The sequence below is a fragment of the Anomaloglossus baeobatrachus genome, chromosome 2 (assembly GCF_048569485.1).
Source record: "Anomaloglossus baeobatrachus isolate aAnoBae1 chromosome 2, aAnoBae1.hap1, whole genome shotgun sequence".
Classification (NCBI taxonomy): domain Eukaryota; kingdom Metazoa; phylum Chordata; class Amphibia; order Anura; family Aromobatidae; genus Anomaloglossus; species Anomaloglossus baeobatrachus.
The window spans coordinates 253,453,151-253,477,886 of record NC_134354.1 but is presented as its reverse complement, the minus strand read 5'-3'; the positions used below and the strand labels follow the sequence as shown (position 1 = coordinate 253,477,886).

The 24,736-nt window shown below is 41.9% G+C and overlaps 1 protein-coding gene across 2 annotated transcripts in view; it reads right to left on the bottom strand.

The window, feature by feature from the left end:
* EPS8L3 (EPS8 signaling adaptor L3) overlaps positions 1-24,736 on the bottom strand; it is a 310,884-nt gene that overhangs the window by 72,062 nt on the left and 214,086 nt on the right. For both annotated transcript variants that reach the window (XM_075333719.1, XM_075333718.1), the window contains exons 8-11: positions 22,113-22,231; positions 12,051-12,145; positions 9,111-9,186; positions 8,932-8,999 (exon numbers count right to left, since the gene is read on the bottom strand). In XM_075333719.1, coding sequence (XP_075189834.1) covers positions 8,932-8,999; positions 9,111-9,186; positions 12,051-12,145; positions 22,113-22,231 — 358 coding nt within the window. The remainder of the gene's footprint in view (positions 1-8,931; positions 9,000-9,110; positions 9,187-12,050; positions 12,146-22,112; positions 22,232-24,736) is intronic.

Here is a 24,736-nt window from a genome sequence, read left to right as displayed (position 1 = left end):
ACACCGTCTACAGACAGCAGCCGGATCTCTTTCCCTCAGATGTGGTCAAATAAAAGGCCACTTACTGCGACCCATGACAAAGCTAAGTGGTTGACTCTATCCCTCTGTAAGCTGTTGGCTACCGAAATGCTGCCTTTACGCGTAGTGGACACACAGGATTTTACAGACCTTATGTCTGTCGCTGTGCCCCAGTACCACATGCCCAATCACCACTGCTTCTCCAAGAAAAGCATGCCCGCGCTACACCAGCATGTCGCACACAACATCACCACTTCCTTGAGAAAATCTGTGTGCGACAGGGTGCATTTCAACACAGATACTTGGACCAGTAAGCATAGACAGGGTCATTACATGTCACTGACTGGGCACTGGCAAACTATGGTGAGAGATGGAGAAGGGTCTGCTGTACAAGTCTTGCCGTCCCCACGAGTTGTTTCAATCCTTGTTCTGTATGTAGAAGTTAATACACTGCTTCTGCCTCTTCAACCTCGTGTGGGTCCTCTACCTTGGCGCAAACCCTGTGTGGTCAGGCCACCCTTCCTTGCAACTGCGCACAAGGACTACCACACACCTCCTTACTATGCTGGCAGCAGAGCTCAATGCCATCAGGCGGTCAAAGCTTTACTTTGAAATGTATGGGAAATGTGAGTCACACCGCTATTACAGAGAATAGTAGTCAGGCAGGGTCAAAACATTAATTGAGGAACAGGAACAGAATGGGACGGCCAGGAAAGAATCAGAAAACAAGCAGAGTTGAAATGCGTATCGGCCAACAAGGTACATAAACAGCAAGCAGGAAAAGTAGTCAGGTAACAAGCACACAAAATCATAAAACTGAACTGGGGGTAAAATTAACCAGAGGTTCATAGCTATGTCTGGCAGTGGTCTGCAGACAGGATGGGCATAAAAAAGGGTGTGGTGTCTTCCCATTGGTTGTAGCTGAATGATGGTATTTCATCTGTGAGATACCCACCAGCTACATTCAGCCAGAGATTCTGCATCTGTCAAGGTAATGCAGCCCAGTGGGTGAGCATAACCTGCGTCCACCTGCGCCGCTGGCATCGACTACTCTCACATCATCAGCACTATTCATGAAAGGAACACGTTGTCACCTGGCAACCGGAGTACAAATTGACGGAGCGGACTACGTTGGTGACTTAACAGCCGTGTGCGGCAATGATGCAAACCTGGCTGCGGGCCATCCTCAGGGCAATGTGACACACGTGCCTTTTAGGGCTCACGTGTTGAACCGAATTCGCCAGCAATTTTTAAAACACCATCACGGCCTACATGGCCTTGTGCAGTGGGCACGCTCGCTATGTGCTCACTTCCATCGTGCGCACACAGCAGCTCAACAACTTTCATCACTCCGGAAGTCTTAGGGTCTGGCAGTTAAACGCCGTAAATGCGATGTTTCGACACGCAGGAATTGGAATCTGCACATGTTGCAGCGTGTGTGGCAGCACCGCAGAGCCCTGCTGAAATACGGTAAGACATATAGCCTGGGATAACTTGATCCAGAGGTGGTGCAGATCACGCTGCTGGAGTGGTGTCAGATCAAGGACCTATGCACCCTGCTACACAGTTTTGAAATGTCGACGAAGATGTTTAGCACTGGCAATGTCATTCTCAGCGTGACAATTCTGGTCATCTACATGATGGAGCACACTGTAATTATTATTCTGAGTCAGGTGTTGGGACAAGAGGAAGGGGAGGAAGTACAGGAGGAGTCATATGCGGAAGGGATAACAAGATCTACGAGGTCCAGATGGTCAGCGGCACCTATGCGGCATTCATGGTGAGGGAGAGGGATTAACAAGGGCGCATAGTATCAGCAAAAAGTGTTGATGAAAGTGCAGGAGCCCATGAAGAAATGGAGGACGAACTGGCGATGGGCATGGAAGACTCAGCAGATGAGTGAGAGCTTGCTCACATTTCGGTTGTGCGAGGTTGTGGGTAGAGGGCAGAGGAAGGATGCACGATTCTCACCTCTCTGCCACCAACACACCAAGGACTTGGTCCTCCTGGATGCACAAGACACATGAGCGCCTTCTTGCTGCACTACCTACATGACCCTCGGATTGTATGAATTTGAACTAATCCTGAATACTGGGTTGCCACACTGTTAGATCCCCGGTACAAGACAAAATTTGGCGAACTAATTCCTGCCATAGAAATAGACGCACGTATACAGGAGTATCTGCAGAATGTGGTACGCAATCTTAGATCTACTTGTCCACTAAACACCAGTGCTGCACAGAGTGAATCTCAACGCTTTGTCATGGATAGGAGGAAATGGTCTTTTACTTGTCCACATCGGAGGGACCGAGGGATGGCTGCTGTGCTGAGATGGCGTTGAGTACGGTGTCCCTGCACAGTTGCACTTTTGGTCATATCCCAAAATGAGTTGAAAAAGGACAGATGCTGTTGGAAAGGGGAACAGGTGTGTTGGAAAGGGGAAAAAAGTTTTGGTCCGTGGATTTGGTGGTTAAGCAACTGTAACATTTGCTGAAGAAACAACATCTGTTACAGTGGGACTGGCAGATTTGGATAAAGTGGTATATAATCTGTGACCGCTATATAACGAAAATTAATAAGAAAAGAAAGAGAAAGGTATATATCCCCATCAGCAGTCAGTGTCCACCGTGCTCCCAGTTGGAAAAGGAGAGGTTGGCAACTTGAAGGTTTGGTGGAGGATACAGAGCTGTGTGGCTATGAAACTAATAGTAGCCTGAACCGAGTTAGACGCCATTCGGATCTGGAGACTGTGAGCCCTGTTAGCGTCACAGGGTCCACATGCCCACCCAGCCCAGGAACTCCCTGTTAACAACACAGGGGCCATTGAGTACGCTGACCGTGTGCGTAGGGGCCACACCTGTGGACAGCAGGCGCATCAGCAGCAGCAGGCCTGTTAATGCCACTGGGCTGCACAAGCAGGACTGTTAGGACAGGAGCTGGTCTTAACCGTTCTGCGTTACCAACTGTGGTGGTGGCCTGCATCCACCACCCGATCCCTGCCTACCTCTGGCCTAAAGCCGCAATGGGTTCAACACATGGAGGTGTGCTCTTTCGGAGCATAATAGAAGACTGCGCACCTCCTTGTTGGCTCCAGCCCCTTTTATAACCTGGGTCCGCCCCAAACCAGGGTGAACCACAATGCACCTCCTGGAGACAAAAGTAGAGTGACACGTCATGAGTGGCATAACTAGCGTCCTATTTGGAAACGCAACTTCAATGATGACCTCATGGCTGCCATGACCCAAACACCTCACCAGTCATCGTCTGAGCATCAATAATGCGGTGACAAGTCATAGGTGTGGGCCTCTGCAAGCCATTTGGGAGGACACCTGATGCCCTGTGGTCTATATGGGACCCCCACATCAGGGCCAGGGCCAAAGAGTTCATTACCGGACCTAGTCTCTGATGCAGGAAGTGCCTGAGCATGCTCAGTAGCATGAAATACAGTCTCTGAAAAAAGACTATCAGCTTTAGCATGGTGTCTATGCCCAAAACAGGACTTAGACCCGGCACGGAATGCAAGCACCTGTGCAAAGAGGCTTTTCACACTTAGTGTGGGAGCATGCGCTGTATCCCGAAATGAAAACTTAGCGTCAGGAATGGCACAGTCAGGCTGAGCATACTCACTAGGCGAAACACTGTAATTATGCTGCAGCTGGGGTACATCGGCACACGCATGCGCACTAGCTGCCTCTCCACACTTAGACGTGGAGGGGAAATTTGTCTTGGAGATGCTGTCTATGAACAGAAGGAAAAGCTAAAGGAAGCCTGACTTTCTATCCCTCCGAATTATGAAATGCAGCAATGAATTCCATGAGTTTGCTATAACATTAGCGTAGCAAAATGTGCATGAGGGTGTGATGTAGAGGTGCTAGAAATAGCTTGTCACCAGTGGGGCACTAATGGAATACAACAGCCAGTTCTATGATGCCACAAAATGGCAGTATTTTGTGCTTTCATTATAGCTTATTAAAAACAGAGCACAAGGTTGTCATGCAGAGGTGCTGCACATAGATTTGCAGTAGTGTGAATTGACAAAAGTACAATAGCCACGTTTAGGATACAACTAGGTACAGTGAGTGTTTGCTAGTAAAATTGCTTAGTTTAAAAAAGTTGTAGTGTGCAATGCAGGCAGACGTGCTATGCAAATGTCTTTGCACTAGTGGGACTATAGCAAAGTCCAATAGCCACGTATAGGATGCCACTAGGTACACTGAGTGTGTGCTAGTATAATGGCTTCGTTATAATTTGTTGGAGTGTGCAACGCAGGCAGATGCGCTCTGCAAATGTCTTGGCACTAGTGGGACTATAGCAAAGTCCAATAGCCACGTATAGGATGCCACTAGGTACACTGTGTGTTTGCTAGTATAATGGATGAGTTTAAAAAAGATAGAGTGTGCAATGCAGGCAGACGTGCTGCAAATAACGTTCCAATACTGTGAATTGACAAAAGTACAATAGCCACGTTTAGGATACAACTAGGTACAGTGAGTGTTTGCTAGTATAATGGCTTCGTTATAATTAGTTGGAGTGTGCAACGCAGGCAGATGCGCTCTGCAAATGTCTTGGCACTAGTGGGACTATAGCAAAGTCAAATAGCCACGTATAGGATGCCACTAGGTACACTGACTGTTTGCTAGTATAATGGCTGAGTTTAAAAAAGTTAGAGTGTGCAATGCAGGCAGACGTGCTGCAAATAACGTTCCAATACTGTGAATTGACAAAAGTACAATAGCCACGTTTAGGATGCCACTAGGTACACTGACTGTTTGGTAGTATAATGGCTGAGTTTAAAAAAGTTAGAGTGTGCAATGCAGGCAGACGTGCTGCAAATAACGTTCCAATACTGTGAATTGACAAAAGTACAATAGCCACGTTTAGGATACAACTAGGTACAGTGAGTGTTTGCTAGTATAATGGCTGAGTTTAAAAAAGTTAGAGTGTGCAATGCAGGCAGACGTGCTGCAAATAACGTTCCAATACTGTGAATTGACAAAAGTACAATAGCCACGATTAGGATACAACTAGGTACAGTGAGTGTTTGCTAGTATAATGGCTGAGTTTAAAAAAGTTAGAGTGTGCAATGCAGGCAGACGTGCTGCAAATAACGTTCCAATACTGTGAATTGACAAAAGTACAATAGCCACGTTTAGGATGCCACTAGGTACACTGACTGTTTGCTAGTATAATGGCTGAGTTTAAAAAAGTTAGAGTGTGCAATGCAGGCAGACGTGCTGCAAATAACGTTCCAATACTGTGAATTGACAAAAGTACAATAGCCACGTTTAGGATGCCACTAGGTACACTGACTGTTTGGTAGTATAATGGCTGAGTTTAAAAAAGTTAGAGTGTGCAATGCAGGCAGACGTGCTGCAAATAACGTTCCAATACTGTGAATTGACAAAAGTACAATAGCCACGTTTAGGATGCCACTAGGTACACTGACTGTTTGGTAGTATAATGGCTGAGTTTAAAAAAGTTAGAGTGTGCAATGCAGGCAGACGTGCTGCAAATAACGTTCCAATACTGTGAATTGACAAAAGTACAATAGCCACGTTTAGGATACAACTAGGTACAGTGAGTGTTTGCTAGTATAATGGCTGAGTTTAAAAAAGTTAGAGTGTGCAATGCAGGCAGACGTGCTGCAAATAACGTTCCAATACTGTGAATTGACAAAAGTACAATAGCCACGTTTAGGATACAACTAGGTACAGTGAGTGTTTGCTAGTATAATGGCTGAGTTTAAAAAAGTTAGAGTGTGCAATGCAGGCAGACGTGCTGCAAATAACGTTCCAATACTGTGAATTGACAAAAGTACAATAGCCACGTTTAGGATGCCACTAGGTACACTGACTGTTTGCTAGTATAATGGCTGAGTTTAAAAAAGTTAGAGTGTGCAATGCAGGCAGACGTGCTGCAAATAACGTTCCAATACTGTGAATTGACAAAAGTACAATAGCCACGTTTAGGATGCCACTAGGTACACTGACTGTTTGGTAGTATAATGGCTGAGTTTAAAAAAGTTAGAGTGTGCAATGCAGGCAGACGTGCTGCAAATAACGTTCCAATACTGTGAATTGACAAAAGTACAATAGCCACGTTTAGGATGCCACTAGGTACACTGACTGTTTGGTAGTATAATGGCTGAGTTTAAAAAAGTTAGAGTGTGCAATGCAGGCAGACGTGCTGCAAATAACGTTCCAATACTGTGAATTGACAAAAGTACAATAGCCACGTTTAGGATACAGCTAGGTACAGTGAGTGTTTGCTAGTATAATGGCTGAGTTTAAAAAAGTTAGAGTGTGCAATGCAGGCAGACGTGCTGCAAATAACGTTCCAATACTGTGAATTGACAAAAGTACAATAGCCACGTTTAGGATACAACTAGGTACAGTGAGTGTTTGCTAGTATAATGGCTGAGTTTAAAAAAGTTAGAGTGTGCAATGCAGGCAGACGTGCTGCAAATAACGTTCCAATACTGTGAATTGACAAAAGTACAATAGCCACGTTTAGGATGCCACTAGGTACACTGACTGTTTGCTAGTATAATGGCTGAGTTTAAAAAAGTTAGAGTGTGCAATGCAGGCAGACGTGCTGCAAATAACGTTCCAATACTGTGAATTGACAAAAGTACAATAGCCACGTATAGGATGCCACTAGGTACACTGACTGTTTGCTAGTATAATGGCTGAGTTTAAAAAAGTTAGAGTGTGCAATGCAGGCAGACGTGCTGCAAATAACGTTCCAATACTGTGAATTGACAAAAGTACAATAGCCACGTTTAGGATGCCACTAGGTACACTGACTGTTTGCTAGTATAATGGCTGAGTTTAAAAAACTTGGAGTGTGCAATGCAGGCAGATGTGCTCTGCAAATGTCTTGGCACTAGTGGGACTATAGCAAAGTCCAATAGCCACGTATAGGATGCCACTAGGTACACTGAGTGTGTGCTAGTATAATGGCTTCGTTATAATTAGTTGGAGTGTGCAACGCAGGCAGATGCGCTCTGCAAATGTCTTGGCACTAGTGGGACTATAGCAAAGTCCAATAGCCACGTATAGGATGCCACTAGGTACACTGAGTGTTTGCTAGTATAATGGCTTCGTTATAATTTGTTGGAGTGTGCAACGCAGGCAGATGCGCTCTGCAAATGTCTTGGCACTAGTGGGACTATAGCAAAGTCCAATAGCCACGTATAGGATGCCACTAGGTACACTGAGTGTTTGCTAGTATAATGGCTTCGTTATAATTAGTTGGAGTGTGCAACGCAGGCAGATGCGCTCTGCAAATGTCTTGGCACTAGTGGGACTATAGCAAAGTCCAATAGCCACGTATAGGATGCCACTAGGTACACTGAGTGTTTGCTAGTATAATGGCTGAGTTTAAAAAACTTGGAGTGTGCAATGCAGGCAGATGTGCTCTGCTAATGTCTTTGCACTAGTGGGACTATAGCAAAGTCCAATAGCCACGTATAGGATGCCACTAGGTACACTGAGTGTGTGCTAGTATAATGGCTTAGTTATAATTCGTTGGAGTGTGCAACGCAGGCAGACGTGCTGCAAATGTCTTGGCACTAGTGGGACTATAGCAAAGTCCAATAGCCACGTATAGGATGCCACTAGGTACACTGAGTGTTTGCTAGTATAATGGCTTCGTTATAATTTGTTGGAGTGTGCAACGCAGGCAGATGCGCTCTGCAAATGTCTTGGCCCTAGTGGGACTATAGCAAAGTCCAATAGCCACGTATAGGATGCCACTAGGTACACTGAGTGTTTGCTAGTATAATGGCTGAGTTTAAAAAACTTGGAGTGTGCAATGCAGGCAGATGTGCTCTGCTAATGTCTTTGCACTAGTGGGACTATAGCAAAGTCCAATAGCCACGTATAGGATGCCACTAGGTACACTGAGTGTTTGCTAGTAAAATTGCTTAGTTTAAAAAACTTGGAGTGTGCAATGCAGGCAGATGTGCTCTGCAAATGTCTTTGCACTAGTGGGACTATAGCAAAGTCCAATAGCCACAGATAGGATGCCACTAGGTACACTGAGTGTTTGCTAGTATAATGGCTTAGTTAGAATGAGTTGGAGTGTGCAGAGGACAAGAGGGTACAGTGGCAGGATTGTGGTGCTCTGGGTAGAGGAATGGAAGCCTGCCTTTCTATTCCCTCCTAATGGTGAAATGCAGGGAGGAAATCCCTGACCTGGGCTACACAGACGCTGTTGCTGTTTGCAGGACCTGTCACCTATGGCTCTCTGACCCTGCCGGTACGAGCCCTTAAAAGGACTGCTAGAATGTGCTCTCCCTAAGCTGTCTAACGCTGTGTATGCAGCGCATACAGCTGTATCGGCGATAGGACAAAGGACGGAACTGCGACAGTGATGTCTGACACCAAAGACGCAGAAGGCAGATAATGGCGATCGTGAAGAAAATGTCCGGTTTTATAATGCAGGGACATGTGACATGCAGATCCTATCACACATGCCGTTGCTTCTCTGCCTCAAAGTCCACTTAGGTGTGTGTGTGTCTGTGATTGGCTGACATGCTGGCCAGCCCCACAAGACGCGCGCGCTTAGGGAAGGAAGACAAGAAAAAAAAAAAAAAAATGGCGATCGCCATTATAGAAACAGCAGTGATCTGAAGGCGCTGTTCACGCACACTATACACTGAAATGTGATAATAGTTTGATTCACAGAGTGACTTACACTATTACAGCAGAAACCAAGCTAAGATTTAGCTGTTTTTTGGCTGCTAGAACCGTTCTCAAACGTTTCTAGAACTATCGAGCTTTTGCAAAAAGCTCGAGTTCTAGTTCGATCTAGAACATGCCCCAAAATCACTCGAGCCTAGAACTGGAGAACCACGAACCACGAACCGCGCTCAACTCTACTTATAATATTCTGCTTGTTGTTACTCACCAATAAATTAAAACCATATTTTATCTTCTGAAAACACGCAATAAATTCTGATTCAGGAACAGATTTTTCTTTTGGAAAGACAAAAAGCAAGAAATTATTGTCCGTTTATCATCACATTATGTTAGTCTAAACCTTTATTGATTAGTGATCATTTTATATTTTCTTAACTTCTTACTGACCTTTTTTCTTCTTTTTGTCTATATTTAGTTTTCCAACAAATATCTCAATATCTGTGAGTACATGGTTCAAGACCTCCTGGAAGCAAAGTAGATGACAGAACAGATTAATGAAGTGTTCAAAGCACGAAAGCATGCTGGGTGGACTGTAAATATATATATATGTGTATATATATATATATATATATATATATATATATATATATATATATATATATATATATATATATACTGAATATATACACGGAATAAAAAAACAACTTAGCACTGTCAGTATATTATCCATGTAATGTATTAGTGGGGTTCGTTCACATTTCATGCTTATTTTTCTTGGTAAATTTGCGACTCTCCTGCAATTTTGCACTAAAATCTACATCTGGACCTGCATTGTACAACGTTTGGAATTTCCACAATTCACAGATGTTTATTTTCTTCACTACAAAAGTCACCAATAACACACAACTGGGATTAACCCCATCCTACTGCCAAATTTCATTTTTACACTTTTGTTCTTTTCCCCCCTTTTTCTAAGAGTCATATACACTTTGGTGAAAAAAATGCAATTTTGCTGTTATTTTTTGGCTTTTGTTTTTATAGCATTAATTTAGTGGTAAACGAGGTTCTGATAACATATGGTAATTCTCCAGGTCAGTATGATTACGTCAATACCAAACTTATATTGGTTTTTTTAAGTGGTGAAAATAATTTGAAAGGCGTTAAAGAAATTCTGTTTGTTTTCTGAGGCCTGTAACTTTTTGACTTTTCCATCCTTGTACCTGTGTGGTGGCTTGTTCTTTGCATGGTGTGCTAACAATCTTATCGGTGTCATTTTGGTATACACATAGTGTTTTGAATGCTTTTTATTGCATGTTTTTGAAGAGAAAAGGCAAATGAAAACTTATAATTCAGGTCTCTTGATTTTATTTTTCTAAACGGGGTTCATTCACGATCATTCCCCTTCATTCACGATCCTGTTTTCACCTTCATGATCAGGCCATTTTTTTCAATTTTGTCCAGTGTAACATTATGATGTAATACCTCTGGAACACTTCAACGGATCCCAGTGATTCTGAGAAAGTTTTTTTGTGACATACTGTACTTAATGTTAGTGGTAAATTTAGGATGATAATTTTTACATTTAGTTATGAAAATTTCAGAAATTTTGCAAACTTTTTTGAAAATTTAGCAATTTTCAAACATATGTGCCTTTAAACCAGAGAGTTATGTCACATAAAACAGTTAATAAATAATATTTCCCACATGTCTACTTTACATAAGCACAATTTTTTAAATATATTTTTTTGTTAGGAAGTTAGAAGGGTTCAAATTTTATCAGTAATTTCTCATTTTTCCAACAAAATTTACACCACCATTTTTTAAGGATATCACATTTGAAGTGATTTTAAAAGGCCTAGGTGACAGAAAATGCCCCAAAGTGACACCATTCTAAAAACTGCACCCCTCAAAGTACGCAAAGCCATATCCAAGAAGATTATTATTCCTTTAGGTGCTTCACAGAAACTAAAGCGATGTGGAAGGGAAAAAAGAAAATGTTACTTTTTTAACAAAAATGTTATTTTAGCCCCAAATTTTGCATTTTCACAGGGGTAACAGGAGAAAATGCACCATACAATTTGTTGTGCAATTTCTCCTTAGTACACAGATATCCTATGTGAGCTGCGCCATACTGCTATCTTTGGGAGGCAGATTAAAGAAATCAACAGCAGTTGAAGAATTGGATTTATTTATTTCATTTATGCCGTAAATCATGCGGTATAAGTGATTAGGCTTCTTTATTACTCAGGTCAGTATGATTACATTGATACTAGATTTATATTGTTTTTTTCAGGTTTGGCTACTATGACACTAAAAATTTTTTTACAAGATAAAGTTTTTTGAATTTTGCAGGCGAGAGATTTTTTCATTTTTCTGCTGACAGAGTCATGTCAGGGCTTGTTTTTCATGAAATGAGTTAGTGTTTTTATTGGTATGATTTGAGGCCACATAATATTTTTTGATCGCTTTCTATTTCACTTTTTGTGAGATAGAATAAAAAAGAAACAGCAATTCAGGAATTTTTCTTTTTTCATCCATTCACCATGTCATACAAGTGATAAACAGCTTTACTTTTCAGGTAAGTACGTATACAGTGATACCACATTTATATTTTTTTATGCTTTGAAGCTTTTCCACTATAAAAAATATTTTATAGAAAATAATAGTTTTTGCATTCCTGCATTCTGAGAGCTATAGCTGTTTTTTTTTTTTTGCTAATGGAGCTGTATAGCAGCTTGTTTTTTTGCGGGACAAATTGACGTTTTCAGTGGTACCATTTTCATTAATATATGACTTTTTGATTGTGTTTTATTCTACTTTTTTGGGAAGTGTATGATGAAAAGACAGGTTTTGCTATGTTTTTTTTTCTTTATGGTGTTAACTAGTGTGGCAGTGTTATGGATTGGGTTGTTATGGACGCTGCCATTCCACATATGTGAACTTTCTTTTGTTTATTTTCACAAATATACATATTTACTGGTATTATTATTTTTATTATTTTTTTGTACTTTAGTGTCTGATTTTTTTAAAAATATTTTTTCATTTTTTTACAACTTTTTTACTTAGTCCCCATATGGGACATTACCTTTTATTGTCCTGATCACAGCAATCATGTAATGCAGTGCACCAGCTATGCCCCCCCAAAATGTGCCAAAATTATAGTGCATACTTCTGGCACAAAATATACCATATTAGGTGGTGTAAACGTAGACTAGACAAGCTTATCAACCTGCAGAAACTACTTTGATAAATGTAGCACGTCTAACAATTAGACAGTATTGATAAAATCCCCCCTTTGCTGAAAGGAAAGGTGTTTCTGTCTGATATATTAACACCCTTAGAATTATGCGCAGAAAATAAATGTGGTCGCCTGTGATATGAACTTACAATGTCACGTCCTGTGTCTGATTTTTGAGTAGGGATTGATGGTGGCTGGAATCTTACAGCTGGAGGCTCATCCCTTTGTTGGGAAGCAGGAGAATCTGCCATAGAGCATAATACACAACTATGTATTACTTTCAAACTGACATTTTTCAAGAGATGATTCAAACAGCTTTTACTACTAATCAAAGTAATTACAGATTTACACTCAATGAAATTGAAATTAAAATCAAAATCAAATTTTCAAGCGACTAGTTCAAATTGGTGTCACGACTGTTGTGTTCGGCTGAGATCTTTGCGGTATCTGTGATTAGAAGGTCACAGTGATTAGTGGATTGTAGTTTCGCTTTAACATGAGTAGAGCGGATTTAACTTCATTTGGTGTTCAAGTTAAAGGTACTGTCACACTAAGCGTTGCTCCAGCGATCCCACCAGCAACCTGACCTGGCAGGGATCGCTGGAGCTCGCTACACAGGTTGCTGGTGAGCTGTCACACAGGCAGATCTCACCAGCAACCAGTGACCAGCCCCCAGCCAGCAGCGACGCGTGGAAGCATGCTGCGCTTGGTAACTAAGGTAAATATCGAGTAACCAACCGGAAATTTAATATTTACCTTGGTTACCAGCGCGCACCGCTTAGCACTGGCTCCCTGCACACCTAGCCACAGTACACATCGGGTTAATTACCCAATGTGTACTCTGCTATGTGTGCATGCAGCAGGGAGCCGGCTTCTGTGGACCCTGGTAACCACGGTAAACATCGGGTAACCAAGAAGCCCTTACCTCCCTGGGGGAGGAAGTTCTGATGACATAGTCCTTATTTTGCAAAAGGAGTGGGCATTTCCACTATGTGATCACATCTTGAGGGTGAGTTGTTAAAGACTCAGGGGGACGCCCCTACTGCCAAGATAGAGGGGGAAGCCCCTGTTACCTGTTCTATAGGGAAATTATCTGTGCCTTTAAATTTGCCTCTTCAAACTTTAGGGGAACACCATAACTTGGTTCTTGCAGGTAAATCAAGTATGGTAGTAAAATAACTTTTGAACCTTCTTACACTTAATTTTCGGTGGCTGGGGTTGTATCAGGATGTGTTTGAATTAATGTCTATCTGCAATAATTATTCACGTTCTAAGACTCCGTATACTCATTTGTCCAGGTCTCTATTATGTTTGAAAGTCATAGCTGATAAAAAATATTTGACTGGTCTGGACCTGTGTGTGAATTACTTTATGTGGTTATCTACCAGAAATATTAAGTTAAAAGTTCCTTCTTGGAAAACTGGGTCCTACTTTTGTTGGTCCTTACAAAGTTATCACCATCACTAACCCTGTGGCCTTTCGCATTGAGATACCTCAAGCACTTAAAATCCATAATGTATTTCACAGACCATTACTTAAAAATATTAATGACTTTTGAACTGTCACCCTTGCCACCACCTCCAGTCATTGTTGATGGTAACTTGGAGTTTCAGGAGGCAAGAATTGTTGATTCGCCACTCTCTTCAGTGTCTGCTACATTGGTCCTTAGTACAGAATTTGGGTACCAGCATCTGAAGTAAGTTCCAGAAGATTGGTACATTCCTTCCATGCATCTCATCTGAATAAACCTCATACTGAGAGTTCAGAGGCCTCTAGTAGAAGGGGGCTGGTACTTTCACAAATGCAATAGTTCAAATCACACCCTATTCGCCCCATTGAAAATCAAAAAATAAAAAAAAATAAAAATACACACATATGGTATTGCTGTGTTCAGAAATGCCCGATCTATTAAAATATAAAATCAATTACCTGATCAGTTAACGGCGTAGCGACAAAAAAATTCAAAATGCCAAAATTATGTTTATTGGTTGTTGCAATGTTTGTGCAAAATGCAATAACAGACGATGAAAACAGCACATCTGGTAAAAATAGTACCGTTTAAAACGTCAGCTCAAGATGCAAAAAGTAAGCCATCACTGAGCCCCATATTCTGAAAAATGAGAATGCTATGCTTTGTGGAAAATGGCGCAAAAAGTATGTTATTTTTTTTGGACAAGCTTCTGAATTTTTTTCACCCCTTAGATAAAAGTAAATCTATACATGTTTTGTATCTACAAACTCGTACCAACCTGAGGCATCGCACATCAATTTTATCATATAATGAAAACGGTGAATAAAGTACCTCAAAACAATCGTGCAATCGCACTTTTTTTTGCAATTTTTCAGCACTTGGAATTTTTTTTTGCCATTTCCCAGTATACTATATGGTTTCATTTAAAAGTACAACTTGTTTTGCAAAAAACAAACCCTCATATGGCAATATTGATGGAAAAATAAAAAAAGTTGCGGCTCTCGGAAGAAGGGGAGCAAAAGACAAAAACGAAAAACAGGAAAATCGCCCGGTCCTTAAGGGGTTAAAGTGAATCTGTCAGGAGGTTTTTGCTATGTAAGCTGAGGACAGCATGCTATAGGGGGTTAAAAAAACCCCTAAAATCAACTATGTTTCTCTTATCAGGCTCCTTGCTGTTGTTTACTTAAACTAAAGGCTTAATCACTTGGTGCCTATCATTGCTGTGGCTAGGTGGCTTATGCTATGTTTTCTAGTATGCTCCCTCCTGTGTGATTGACACCTCACAGTCAATATACAATCTATAATGACAGCCTGGTGTAGACAGGACAGCTCTATCAGCTCGGCTGCTTTGCTAAATCTAAAGCCTCAGATTATATCAGAACGGCTGAAGCCAGTAAACGAACATCCTTAGATTCAGAGTTTCTTTGCCTACATCATGCTGATCTCAGATGAGGTAGTGACAACCTACTGACATATTCCCTTTAAGGCATCACATTGGACTATTAGATAAGTGTCCAGCTACAGGTGTTCTATAGACCTCACACAATTGTTCTCTAAAGGCCATGTCACACACAGATAAATCTGCAGCAGATCTGTGGTTACAGTGAAATTGTGGACAATCAGTGCCAGGTTTGTGGCTGTGTACAAATGGAACAATATGTCCATGATTGCACTGCAACCAGAGATCTGCCAAAGATTTATCTCTGTGTGTGACGGTGCCTTAAGGCTTCCATAGTGTAATAGATCAAATACAGAAACCTCAACATAAAGAACCAGAGGCAATAGTGCTGAGAGACGGTCACAAAAGACCACCACCCCAGACTGCACTACTCAGAGATTTATGTATACACAAGAGGACAAGGAGTATATGTGCAAAAAATTGACAATTTTATTAGATATGAAAAAAACACAATAGACAATTAAAAACATAATAAAACATCACCAAAATGAATCATCTGGGGGAATATACAGATTGTTACACGGACAGAAATGTTACACAGACAGGGATGGTCTCAGGAAAACCACCAAAGATACTCAGGATTGCCCATAAAGCCTGTAAATAAATAGGTCACAGTGTGATTAATTACATTAAAATCTTAATCAGGTGAATCCTGAGACCCCCGGTCAGTGATGAAGTGTCACAAACTGAGGGTACTCAGGACAACCACGCGTGCGAACCGAAGTATCCGCATTAAAAGGAATCAGAACTCACCAATATAGGGACAGGGGCCGTTAGCACAGATAAGAAGTAGTGTAATTTTTTATATATATAAAAAAAGGGTCTCTAAAGCGTACATAAGACCCAAAATTCAAGGGGTTATAAACGCCAATAGAAAAAGGAAGAGAATTTTGGTAAACATATCAAGACTCACGATGTATAAAGCTTATGAAAGGGGAACATATTAAAGGTAACATCAAATTGTACAAAAGTGGTTACTTTTTAAAAAATCATCAGATCATGTGTAGTCCATAATGATGCCTCATATCTTCTGTTTCTTCCTCCAAAAAGGACTCAAAGGAGATCATGGGGGATGTTTAGTCATAAAAGTAGTGTATATCCAATTCAAATTCTTCAATTTCCAACTCATTTCACAGCATCCCAACAGACAAGCGTCTGTATAGAAAATATAGCATCCAGCATGATGATCTAAAAGAGTAGTCATTAAGAAAATATGTCATCAGAACAACAGATAGCAACCCTAGTGCACAAATAGACCCAACCTCTTCCGTGGTATGTGGGAGCGGTCGGTATTCGGTGACGGGGGGGACTGAGGGCCGTTTCCCATGTGCAGTGCTGGCTCAGATATATTGATGACGTTTTGTTTTTTTTGGCAGGGCATGGTGGAGCAGCTTGACTTATTTATGGCTGAGTTAAACAACAATAACCTTAATATTAAACTGACCTATAAGCATAGCAGCAGGTGCATTGACTTTTTGGATATTAACAACGAGGTGCACACTTTATTCACTATCCAAACTACGGTATATCGGAAGTCCACCTCAGTCAATGCCGTGCTGCATGCCTCTTCAGCCCATACACCAGCCACAATATGCGCCATCCCAATGGGCCAATTCTTGAGGACGAGGCGGATTTGTTCTTCTGACCAGTCCTTTGAAAATCAGTCCATTGACCTAATGAGCCGCTTCCGTGATAGAGGATACAGTAACCGGAGCATTAAAAAAGGCTATTTACATGCCAAAAAGACCTCACGCAACCAAACCACGCTTAATTATATTCCAAAACAACAGACCGATGATTTCCCTATTCGTTTAATACGTACCTATAATAGTCATTGGCAGACTATGCGGAGGATTCTGTGCAGACACTGGCCTGTTCTGAAATCCGATCCTTCTCTGACTCAATTACTTCCTCCATCTCGTCCTCTCATGACCGTCCGCTGCTCTAAGAACCTCCGAGATATATTGGTAAAAAGCCATTATGTACCTCCTTGCTCCAACCCATTCTCCACTCGTGGCCCTCTGCAAGGGTGCTCATCCCATGTGGACGTTGTGTTGCATGTCCCAATGTAATGTGGACAAATAAATTTTATTCTTCTGACGGCACTCGTTTCATCAATATTAGAAGCTATATTAATTGTACCATAACTTTTGTTATCTATTATGCCATGTGCCCATGCTCCCTGGTGTATATTTGCCTCACTTCGGGTGAGTTACGGGTACGCATCAGGGATCATGTTCGTAACATTAGTGCTGCCAGGGATGTTACTGATCTCTCTGTACTAAAGACTCTTCCCCGTCAATTTAAGAGATACCATTGGAGTGATCCCTCTGGCCTTAGGGTGTGGGGAATTGATGTTGTCCGCGGTGGAGCCAGGGGTGGTGATCTGAAGAAGCGGCTGGTCCAAGTTGAGGCCCAGTGGATCATCACCCTTGACACCCTTACTCCGAGAGGACTGAACGAGAATATCAGTGTTGTGCCATTTTTGTAGGTTTTGCGCGGTTCCATTGTCATTAACGACATCTCTGTGTTTTTATTGTTTTTAATATGTTTGAATTTGAGTCCTTTTTGGACAAAGAAACAGAAAATATGAGGCATCATTATGGACTACACATGATCTGATGATTTTTTAGAATGCAACCACTTTTGTGCAATTTGATGTTACCTTTAATATGTTCCCCTTTCATAAGCTTTATACATCGTGAGTCTTGATATGTTTATCAAAATTCTCTTCCTTTTTCTATTGGCGTTTATAACCCCTTGAATTTTGGGTCCTATGTACGCTTTGGAGCCCCTTATATATATATATATATATATCTATATATATATAGATATATATATATATATATATAAAAATTACACTACTTCTTATCTGTGCTAACGGCCCCTGTCCCTATATTGGTGAGTTCTGATTCCTTTTAATGCGGATACTTCGGTTCGCACGCGTGGTTGTCCTGAGTAACGCGTCCTCAGGTCCGCGTGTGTTTGATACCGGTACCCTAGTTGATTGGACGGACCCCAATTTGGATGATGCGGCTGCGTATTTTTGTGGGCTCTCCTTTTTGTAATGTTAAACGCCATTGGCAGTATCTATTATTCTGGGACATTGTATGTGTCCTGTAGACTATTCTTATATAATTCTGCCCAGATCTCTTGTGTCAGAGATCAATTTAGTTGAATGTGCCTGCCCTTATTGGATTGGAATTGCTATCCAGCTTAAGATTGGGCTGGTACTTGCATGAGAGACCGATTGAGGACTCTTGGTTTTATATATTCATACTGCATGTTTGATCTGGACTCCCTTTTCTATTGTATCCTTCCTCTTTTTCTAAGGTGCTTTAACGCTTTCAGATGTGGTAGGGAGGTGACTTATATCCACAGTGCTCAATATATGGGGTTTGTGTCCCATATTATTTATTATCGTCTTAACCCATCCATTTGCACTGGTGCCCCCAAGCACGCGCCTATGGTTCCTTTGGTGACCCCATATTGTGACTGTGGACGCGTGCGGTTGACACCCTTGCACTTTGATGAGCCTTTGTGGCTATTTACATGCATGCCCCTTTTTATATGATCTGGTATATTTTTTTAGGACGTTTCAACTTTTCCTGTGGATTTTTTAGTCTTCCCCTTTACCTTAAAACGTTTTTCAATGTCCGGACATGGAGTTCTTCTGTCCTTATTTTCTTTATGCTTGTTCCAGGCGGTCACGGTGTGCAGTGCTCATGCACGGTTCCCTTGGTAACGCGTCCTTGGGAGCGCGCGTGCGTTCTGCTGACGCGGTGGCTTCCTGGATCAGGCACTTGTGGGCGTTTTGGTTACCATGCATGTTATACCGGATGTGACATTCCTCTTTGGCTACCCAAGCAACGCGCCCTTGATAATGTATGTGTGTACGGCTTGTGGGTGTTTCTTTGCTTGGTGAGCACGTCATGTTTAGCTTTGGTTGCCTAGGCAACGTATCTGACTCCACACGTGCTTACAACTTCTGGGCGTTTCCTCCATGTCCGGGTAGTTGCTCCCCTCCCCCCACAGCTGCACCTCGTTGTACTGGGAACATAAGGGTATATAACCCTTGAACTCTCACATAGACCCTGTGCCTCTCCATCTTGAAAAAGCTCTTGTACCATGCGAAACACGTGTCGATGAAGTCCAGTTTCCTCACTGGGGGGTCTCTCAAACTGTAGGTTTAATCTTTATCCCTCTGACTTCCAGGTAATTAACTCTTTACTTGTTAGGTATTATATTGAATGGTTGATCTACTTATACACATCCCACATAGGATTACTCCTATATTGGGCCTTATAGCTGTCCTCTGCCATTCATATGTATAGTGCTGGTTTGTCATTCTACCCTCAGTTTGTGACACTTCAACACTGACCGGGGGTCTCAAGATTCACCTGATTAAGATTTTAATGTAATTAATCACACTGTGACCGATTTATTCACAGAATTTATGGGTAATCCTGAGTATCTTTGGTGGTTTTCCTGAGACCATCCCTGTTAGTGTAACAATTCTGTCCGTGTAACAATCTATATATTCCCCCAGATGATTCATTTTGGTGATGTTTTATTATGTTTTTAATTGTCTATTGCATTTTTTTCATATCTAATAAAATTGTCCATTTTTTGCACATATACTCCTTGTCCTCTTGTGTATACATAGTGTAATAGACTGGAATGAAATCATATGAGTCCCACTTTTGTCATGGATGTAATGATAGTCGGAGATTGGTCTGGAGTTTTCATTCCAGTCTGCATTGATTTAATCATGGAACCAGTGGTGCAATCATTTCTCTAAGGTGTCCTGGTAGTCAGTTTTCAACATGACAACACCAGGCTACATGTTACTTGTATTATTTGCAGCCTGGATGGCCTAAATGTGCTATCATGGCCTGCAGAGTTTCTAGACTTGTCTACTATGGAAAACATATGAGACGTCATTGGATGTTAATTGAAACGGAGCTGCCAGCAGTGGATCTTGATGAGTTGCATGGCCAAGTGCAATCAATGTGGCAAAACATTCCACAGACAATCATTAATAACATATTTGCTATTATGCCAAGGTGTGAAAATGTGTACAGTATATTTCTGCTCGTGGTCCTCTTACTCGATACTGAATAAGTTAAGAGTAGTGATGGGCGAACCCGAACTTTAAAGTTCGGGGTCCATACCGAACACATGGTGTTCTTGCACATGATCCCGAACACGAGCTTTAATGGGAAACTCGTGTTACAGTTCGGGTCCAGGGGCTGTAAAAACAAGCACATTATTAAAAAAATATTATGATTATACTTACAGGTCCCGTGACACGTTCTGCAGACCCACTCAGCCGCTGTCTCTCGGCCGCTTCTGCTTCCAGGTCTGATCATTAACTTCCGGGAGTATTCACTGCACTGCTGTCACTCGGCAGTCTTCGGCTGTTTTTGGCAGTGTTCATGGTGACGTCAGAGTTTACCCGAGACCAAGCCTCATGGACTCGACTGAACTTTGACAGTCACTGTGCGAGTCTCGCATCGGTATCACCTGGTACGGAGCACAATCTCCTGACAGGAGCAGGTCGGCTGCATGTATTTCCATGCAGCTGAAGCGCTCCTGTCAGTAGAGTGTGCGCCATGTGGGGTAAAGCATTGCGAGACTCGCACGAGTCATACCCAAGTGGATTCTAACCTTCACTGTCAGCCTGCTTCTCACTCTGTAGACACACTTGTCTGTACAGAGTGTTGAAGCAGAGATGACATTGCTCTCCCTGCTTTTTGCTCTGTAGAGACACTTGTCTGTACAGAGTGATGAAGCAGAGCTGACATTGCTCTCCGCTTCTCGCTCTGTATAGATGCTTGTCTGTACAGAGCGATGAAGCAGAGATGACATTGCTCTACCTGTGGAATAGGGTGGACTAAAGATTTTTTTTAGATAGAGTCTCTAAATGTTTTTTTGTTTTATTTCCAATAAAAAATGTTTTCTATGTGTTGTCTTTTTTTACTGTTTACTAGAAATTCATGGTGACCATGTCCCATTTGGCGTGACACCATGAATTTCCAGCTTAGTACCAGCTGAGAATGCAAAGCTGGTATTAACCCCTTTATTACCCAGTGTGCCACCGCCATCAGGGCCGCTGGATGAGCCGGGTAAAGCAACCTGGAAATGGCGCTAAGAAACAATGCACCATTTCTAGGGGTGGCTGCGGTTTTTAGCATGGTGGGCCCAGAACACTTGGACCTTACCATGCTGAGAATCCCAGCCCCCAGCTGCTTGGTTTTACCTGACAAGTGATGAAAATACGTCGGGAGCCCACAGATTTTTTTTTAAATATTTTTTTAAATAAATGTAAAAAAAAAAAATTGATGGGCTTCCTGTATTTTGATTGCCAGCCAAGGTAAAGCCAGGCAGATGGGGGTGGCAACTCATAGTCGTCCGCTTTATCTTCTCTGAGAATCAAAAATATTGTGGAGCGCTACATCATTTTTTAAATTATTTATTTATTTTTACACTACTATATGTGTGAGGGACCCAAAAGCCAATCACAGACGTTGTCACGCAGTATGGGCGTCTGTGATTGGCTGTTGGAGTAACCTTGAATCTGCCCATACATTCCAGATGCTAGAATGTATAGGCTGGTTTCAGGTTACTCCAGCATCCAATTACAGATGGCCACTCTGTGACAGTATCTGTAATTGTGTTATTTTAACAGTAAAATAAAACAACAACACAGAGAAAAAAATATTTTATTAGAAATAAAACAGAAGATATTTAGGACTCCATCTTTATTACCCCCCAAAATCCCCCTCCAACGTAGTCCAAAGGTGGGCGAGCATCTTCAGCTCTGCTACGTCTGTGCGAGACGAAAAACACAGGTCTGCTCCCACAGATTCAGCTGAGAGCTGTCCGAGACTTCATCCGAGTGCATAGCTGAGGCCAGTCAGCTGTGCCCCAGGGTAACCACCACCAACTACATGACCTTCCATGACATCATAGTCTTGTGACAAGTCTGTAACCAACGAGGTAATACAACATTCACATACAGACTGGTCACATGCCTATGATATCATGGAAGGTCCTGTCGAACATTTTCCAGTCGAGACATGCTGTAAATGGAACAATATTGTATTTAAATGACCCTCAGAAACCTTCAGAAACATTCGTAATCATACTACTTGCAGCACCCCATCCTCTATAGCTTAGGAAGTCATGTAGGTGTGAAGAAATCATGGACCACACTGATATCTTCTGTGCTCTATACAAAGTTAGAAAATGATTGCAGAGTACCGGAATACCACTAACCTTGGGGATTTTGTATTCCTGAACGCCCTAATCTAGGGCTATCCAATGATGGAATGGGTTGTGGGGAATAACTGCGTTCATTGTACTCATTCTGAGTTCGGATGCTCTGTGGTCTAACTCTGAAATAATAAAAAGTAAATTTTAATTTTGAATAATGTGAATAAAAGTAAAAAGTAAGTTGCTCTTTTTATTATCCTCATGCATCACATTCAACATCTTGTTGAGTCGAAACTCTTTAAAGCAAACATGTCAGAAACTTTCACTACCTAAAACCATTAATATGATTGTGTAGCCCTTTCAAAGATAAGCCAGTTGATCTCTTTATGACCCCAATGCACTTTATGACCCTAGAAGCATTTGAGGTTGAGGTTGTGTATGAAAATGCATTAGGGTGTGACAATGAACTTATAGCTTCTCAGCTTCATAATGTATTTCCTACTTAGTAGCACCTGCTGATTGACAGGTCAGTGGCCGTGTACTATAGCATGCAACCTGTCAATGGATAAGGTACGGGTGCTGCTAGGCAGGAAATACAAAGGGAGACTGAGAAGCTAGAAGTGCATCGTTATACTACAATGCACTTTCAGACAACTTCAAAATGTGATTCGTCACTGCTAGAGAAGTGCTTCGGGGTCAAAAAGGGATTAATTGGTTTATGGCTATGAAATTAAATAGTTGGGAACATAAGTATTTGAGAAACTGACGATTTTGCAAGTTTTCCCACCTACAAAAAATGGAGAAGTCTGTAACTTCTATCGTAGGCACACTTCACTGTGACAAACAGAATTAAACACATCCAGAAAATCACATTAATTTGCATTTTTTATGGGTGAAATAAGTATTTGATCACCTAAAGGCCCCGTCACATGCTATAATATATCTAACGATATATCGCCAGGGTCACGGAATTTGTGAGGCATATCCGGCATTCTTAGAGATGTCGTAGCGTCTGACACCTCTGAACGACTGTTAACGAGCAAAAATACTCACCTTATCGTTGCTCGTTGACCCGTCGTTCATTTTCATAACGTCGTTCCTCCTTCTGTGCGCCGGTTGTTCATCGTTCCCGAGGCAGCACACATCGCTGCGTGTGACACCTCGGGAACGACGAACACAGCTTACCTGCATCCCGCCGGCAATGCGGAAGGAAGGAGGTGGGTAGGATGTTATGTCCCGCTCATCTCCGCCCCTCCGCTTCTATTGGGTGGCCGCTGTGTGACGTCGCTGTGATGACGAACGTCCCTCCCCTTCAGGAAAAGGATGTTCGCCACCCACAGCGACATCGTTAGGAAGGTAAGTACGTGTGACGGGGGTTAACGACATTGTGCGCCACGGGCAACAAATTGCCCGTGACGCACAAACGACGAGGGGCGGGTGCGATCGCTCATGCGATCTCACGATATATCGTTGCATGTGATGCTGCCTTAACAACCAGCAAGAATGCAAGCTATGACAGACCTCTTATTTAAGAAGTCTTCTTACTGTGCTCTCATTACCTGTATTAATTGCACCTGTTTTAACTCGTTACATGTATAAAAGACACCTGTCTACACACTCAATCAATTACACCCCAACCTCTCCACCATGACCAAGACCTGCACAAGGCTGGGATGGGCTACAGGATAATAGGCAAGCAGCTTGGTTATAAGGCACAACTGTGCAATTATTAGAAAATGGAAGAAACACAAGATGACTGTTAATCTTACTCGGTCTGGGGCTCCATGCAAGATCTCGCCTTGTGGGGTAAGGATGATTTTGAGAAAGATTAGGAATCAAACCAGAACTACAAGGGATGACATGGTCAATGACCTGAGAATAGAGCTGGGACTCAAAGATTACCTGGTACGGTAGTAATACACTACAGAAAAAAAAAGGGTTTTCAGCTCACCAGTTTGTTGAAAATTCAGCTGGATGAAAGCTCCTGGACGGTGCTCAGTAGAACAAGGGAGGCTGTAGGACAATCAAAGTAAGGAGGTGCTCCGGCACAAAACGTCCATGCAGACAGAATTGTTAGAGATTAAAAAAACATCTTTAATTCCTAATAGTTAAAAAACATAGTGAGGATAAAATTTCCTATGATTAACGTGTTTCAGATGCTGGGTCTTTAGTCATAATCTTTATGATTATGACTACAGACCCAGCGTCTGAAACGCGTCAATCATAGGAAATTTTATCCTCACCATGTTTTTTAACTATTAGGAATTAAAGATCTTTTTTTAATCTCTAACAATTCTGTCTGCATGGACGTTTTGTGCCGGAGCACCTCCTTACTTTGATAGTAATACACTACACCATCATGGATTAAAATCCTACAGGACACGCAAGATCCCCATGCTCATGCCAGCACATATCAAGGCCCGTTTGAAGCTCCCCAATGAACATCTGGATGATCCAGAGGAGCCAAGTGAGAAAGCCATATGGTCAGATGAGACCAAAATAGAACTTTTTGGTATCAACTTCACTCGCCTTGTATGGAGGAAGAAGAATGATGAGTACAACCCAAGAATACCGTCCCAACTGTGATACAGGGCAGTGGAATCATCATACTTTGTTTGCGGTTTTCTGTAAAATGGACAGGACGACTGCACCATATACTGTAAAATGGAGAATGGAATCACAAGATT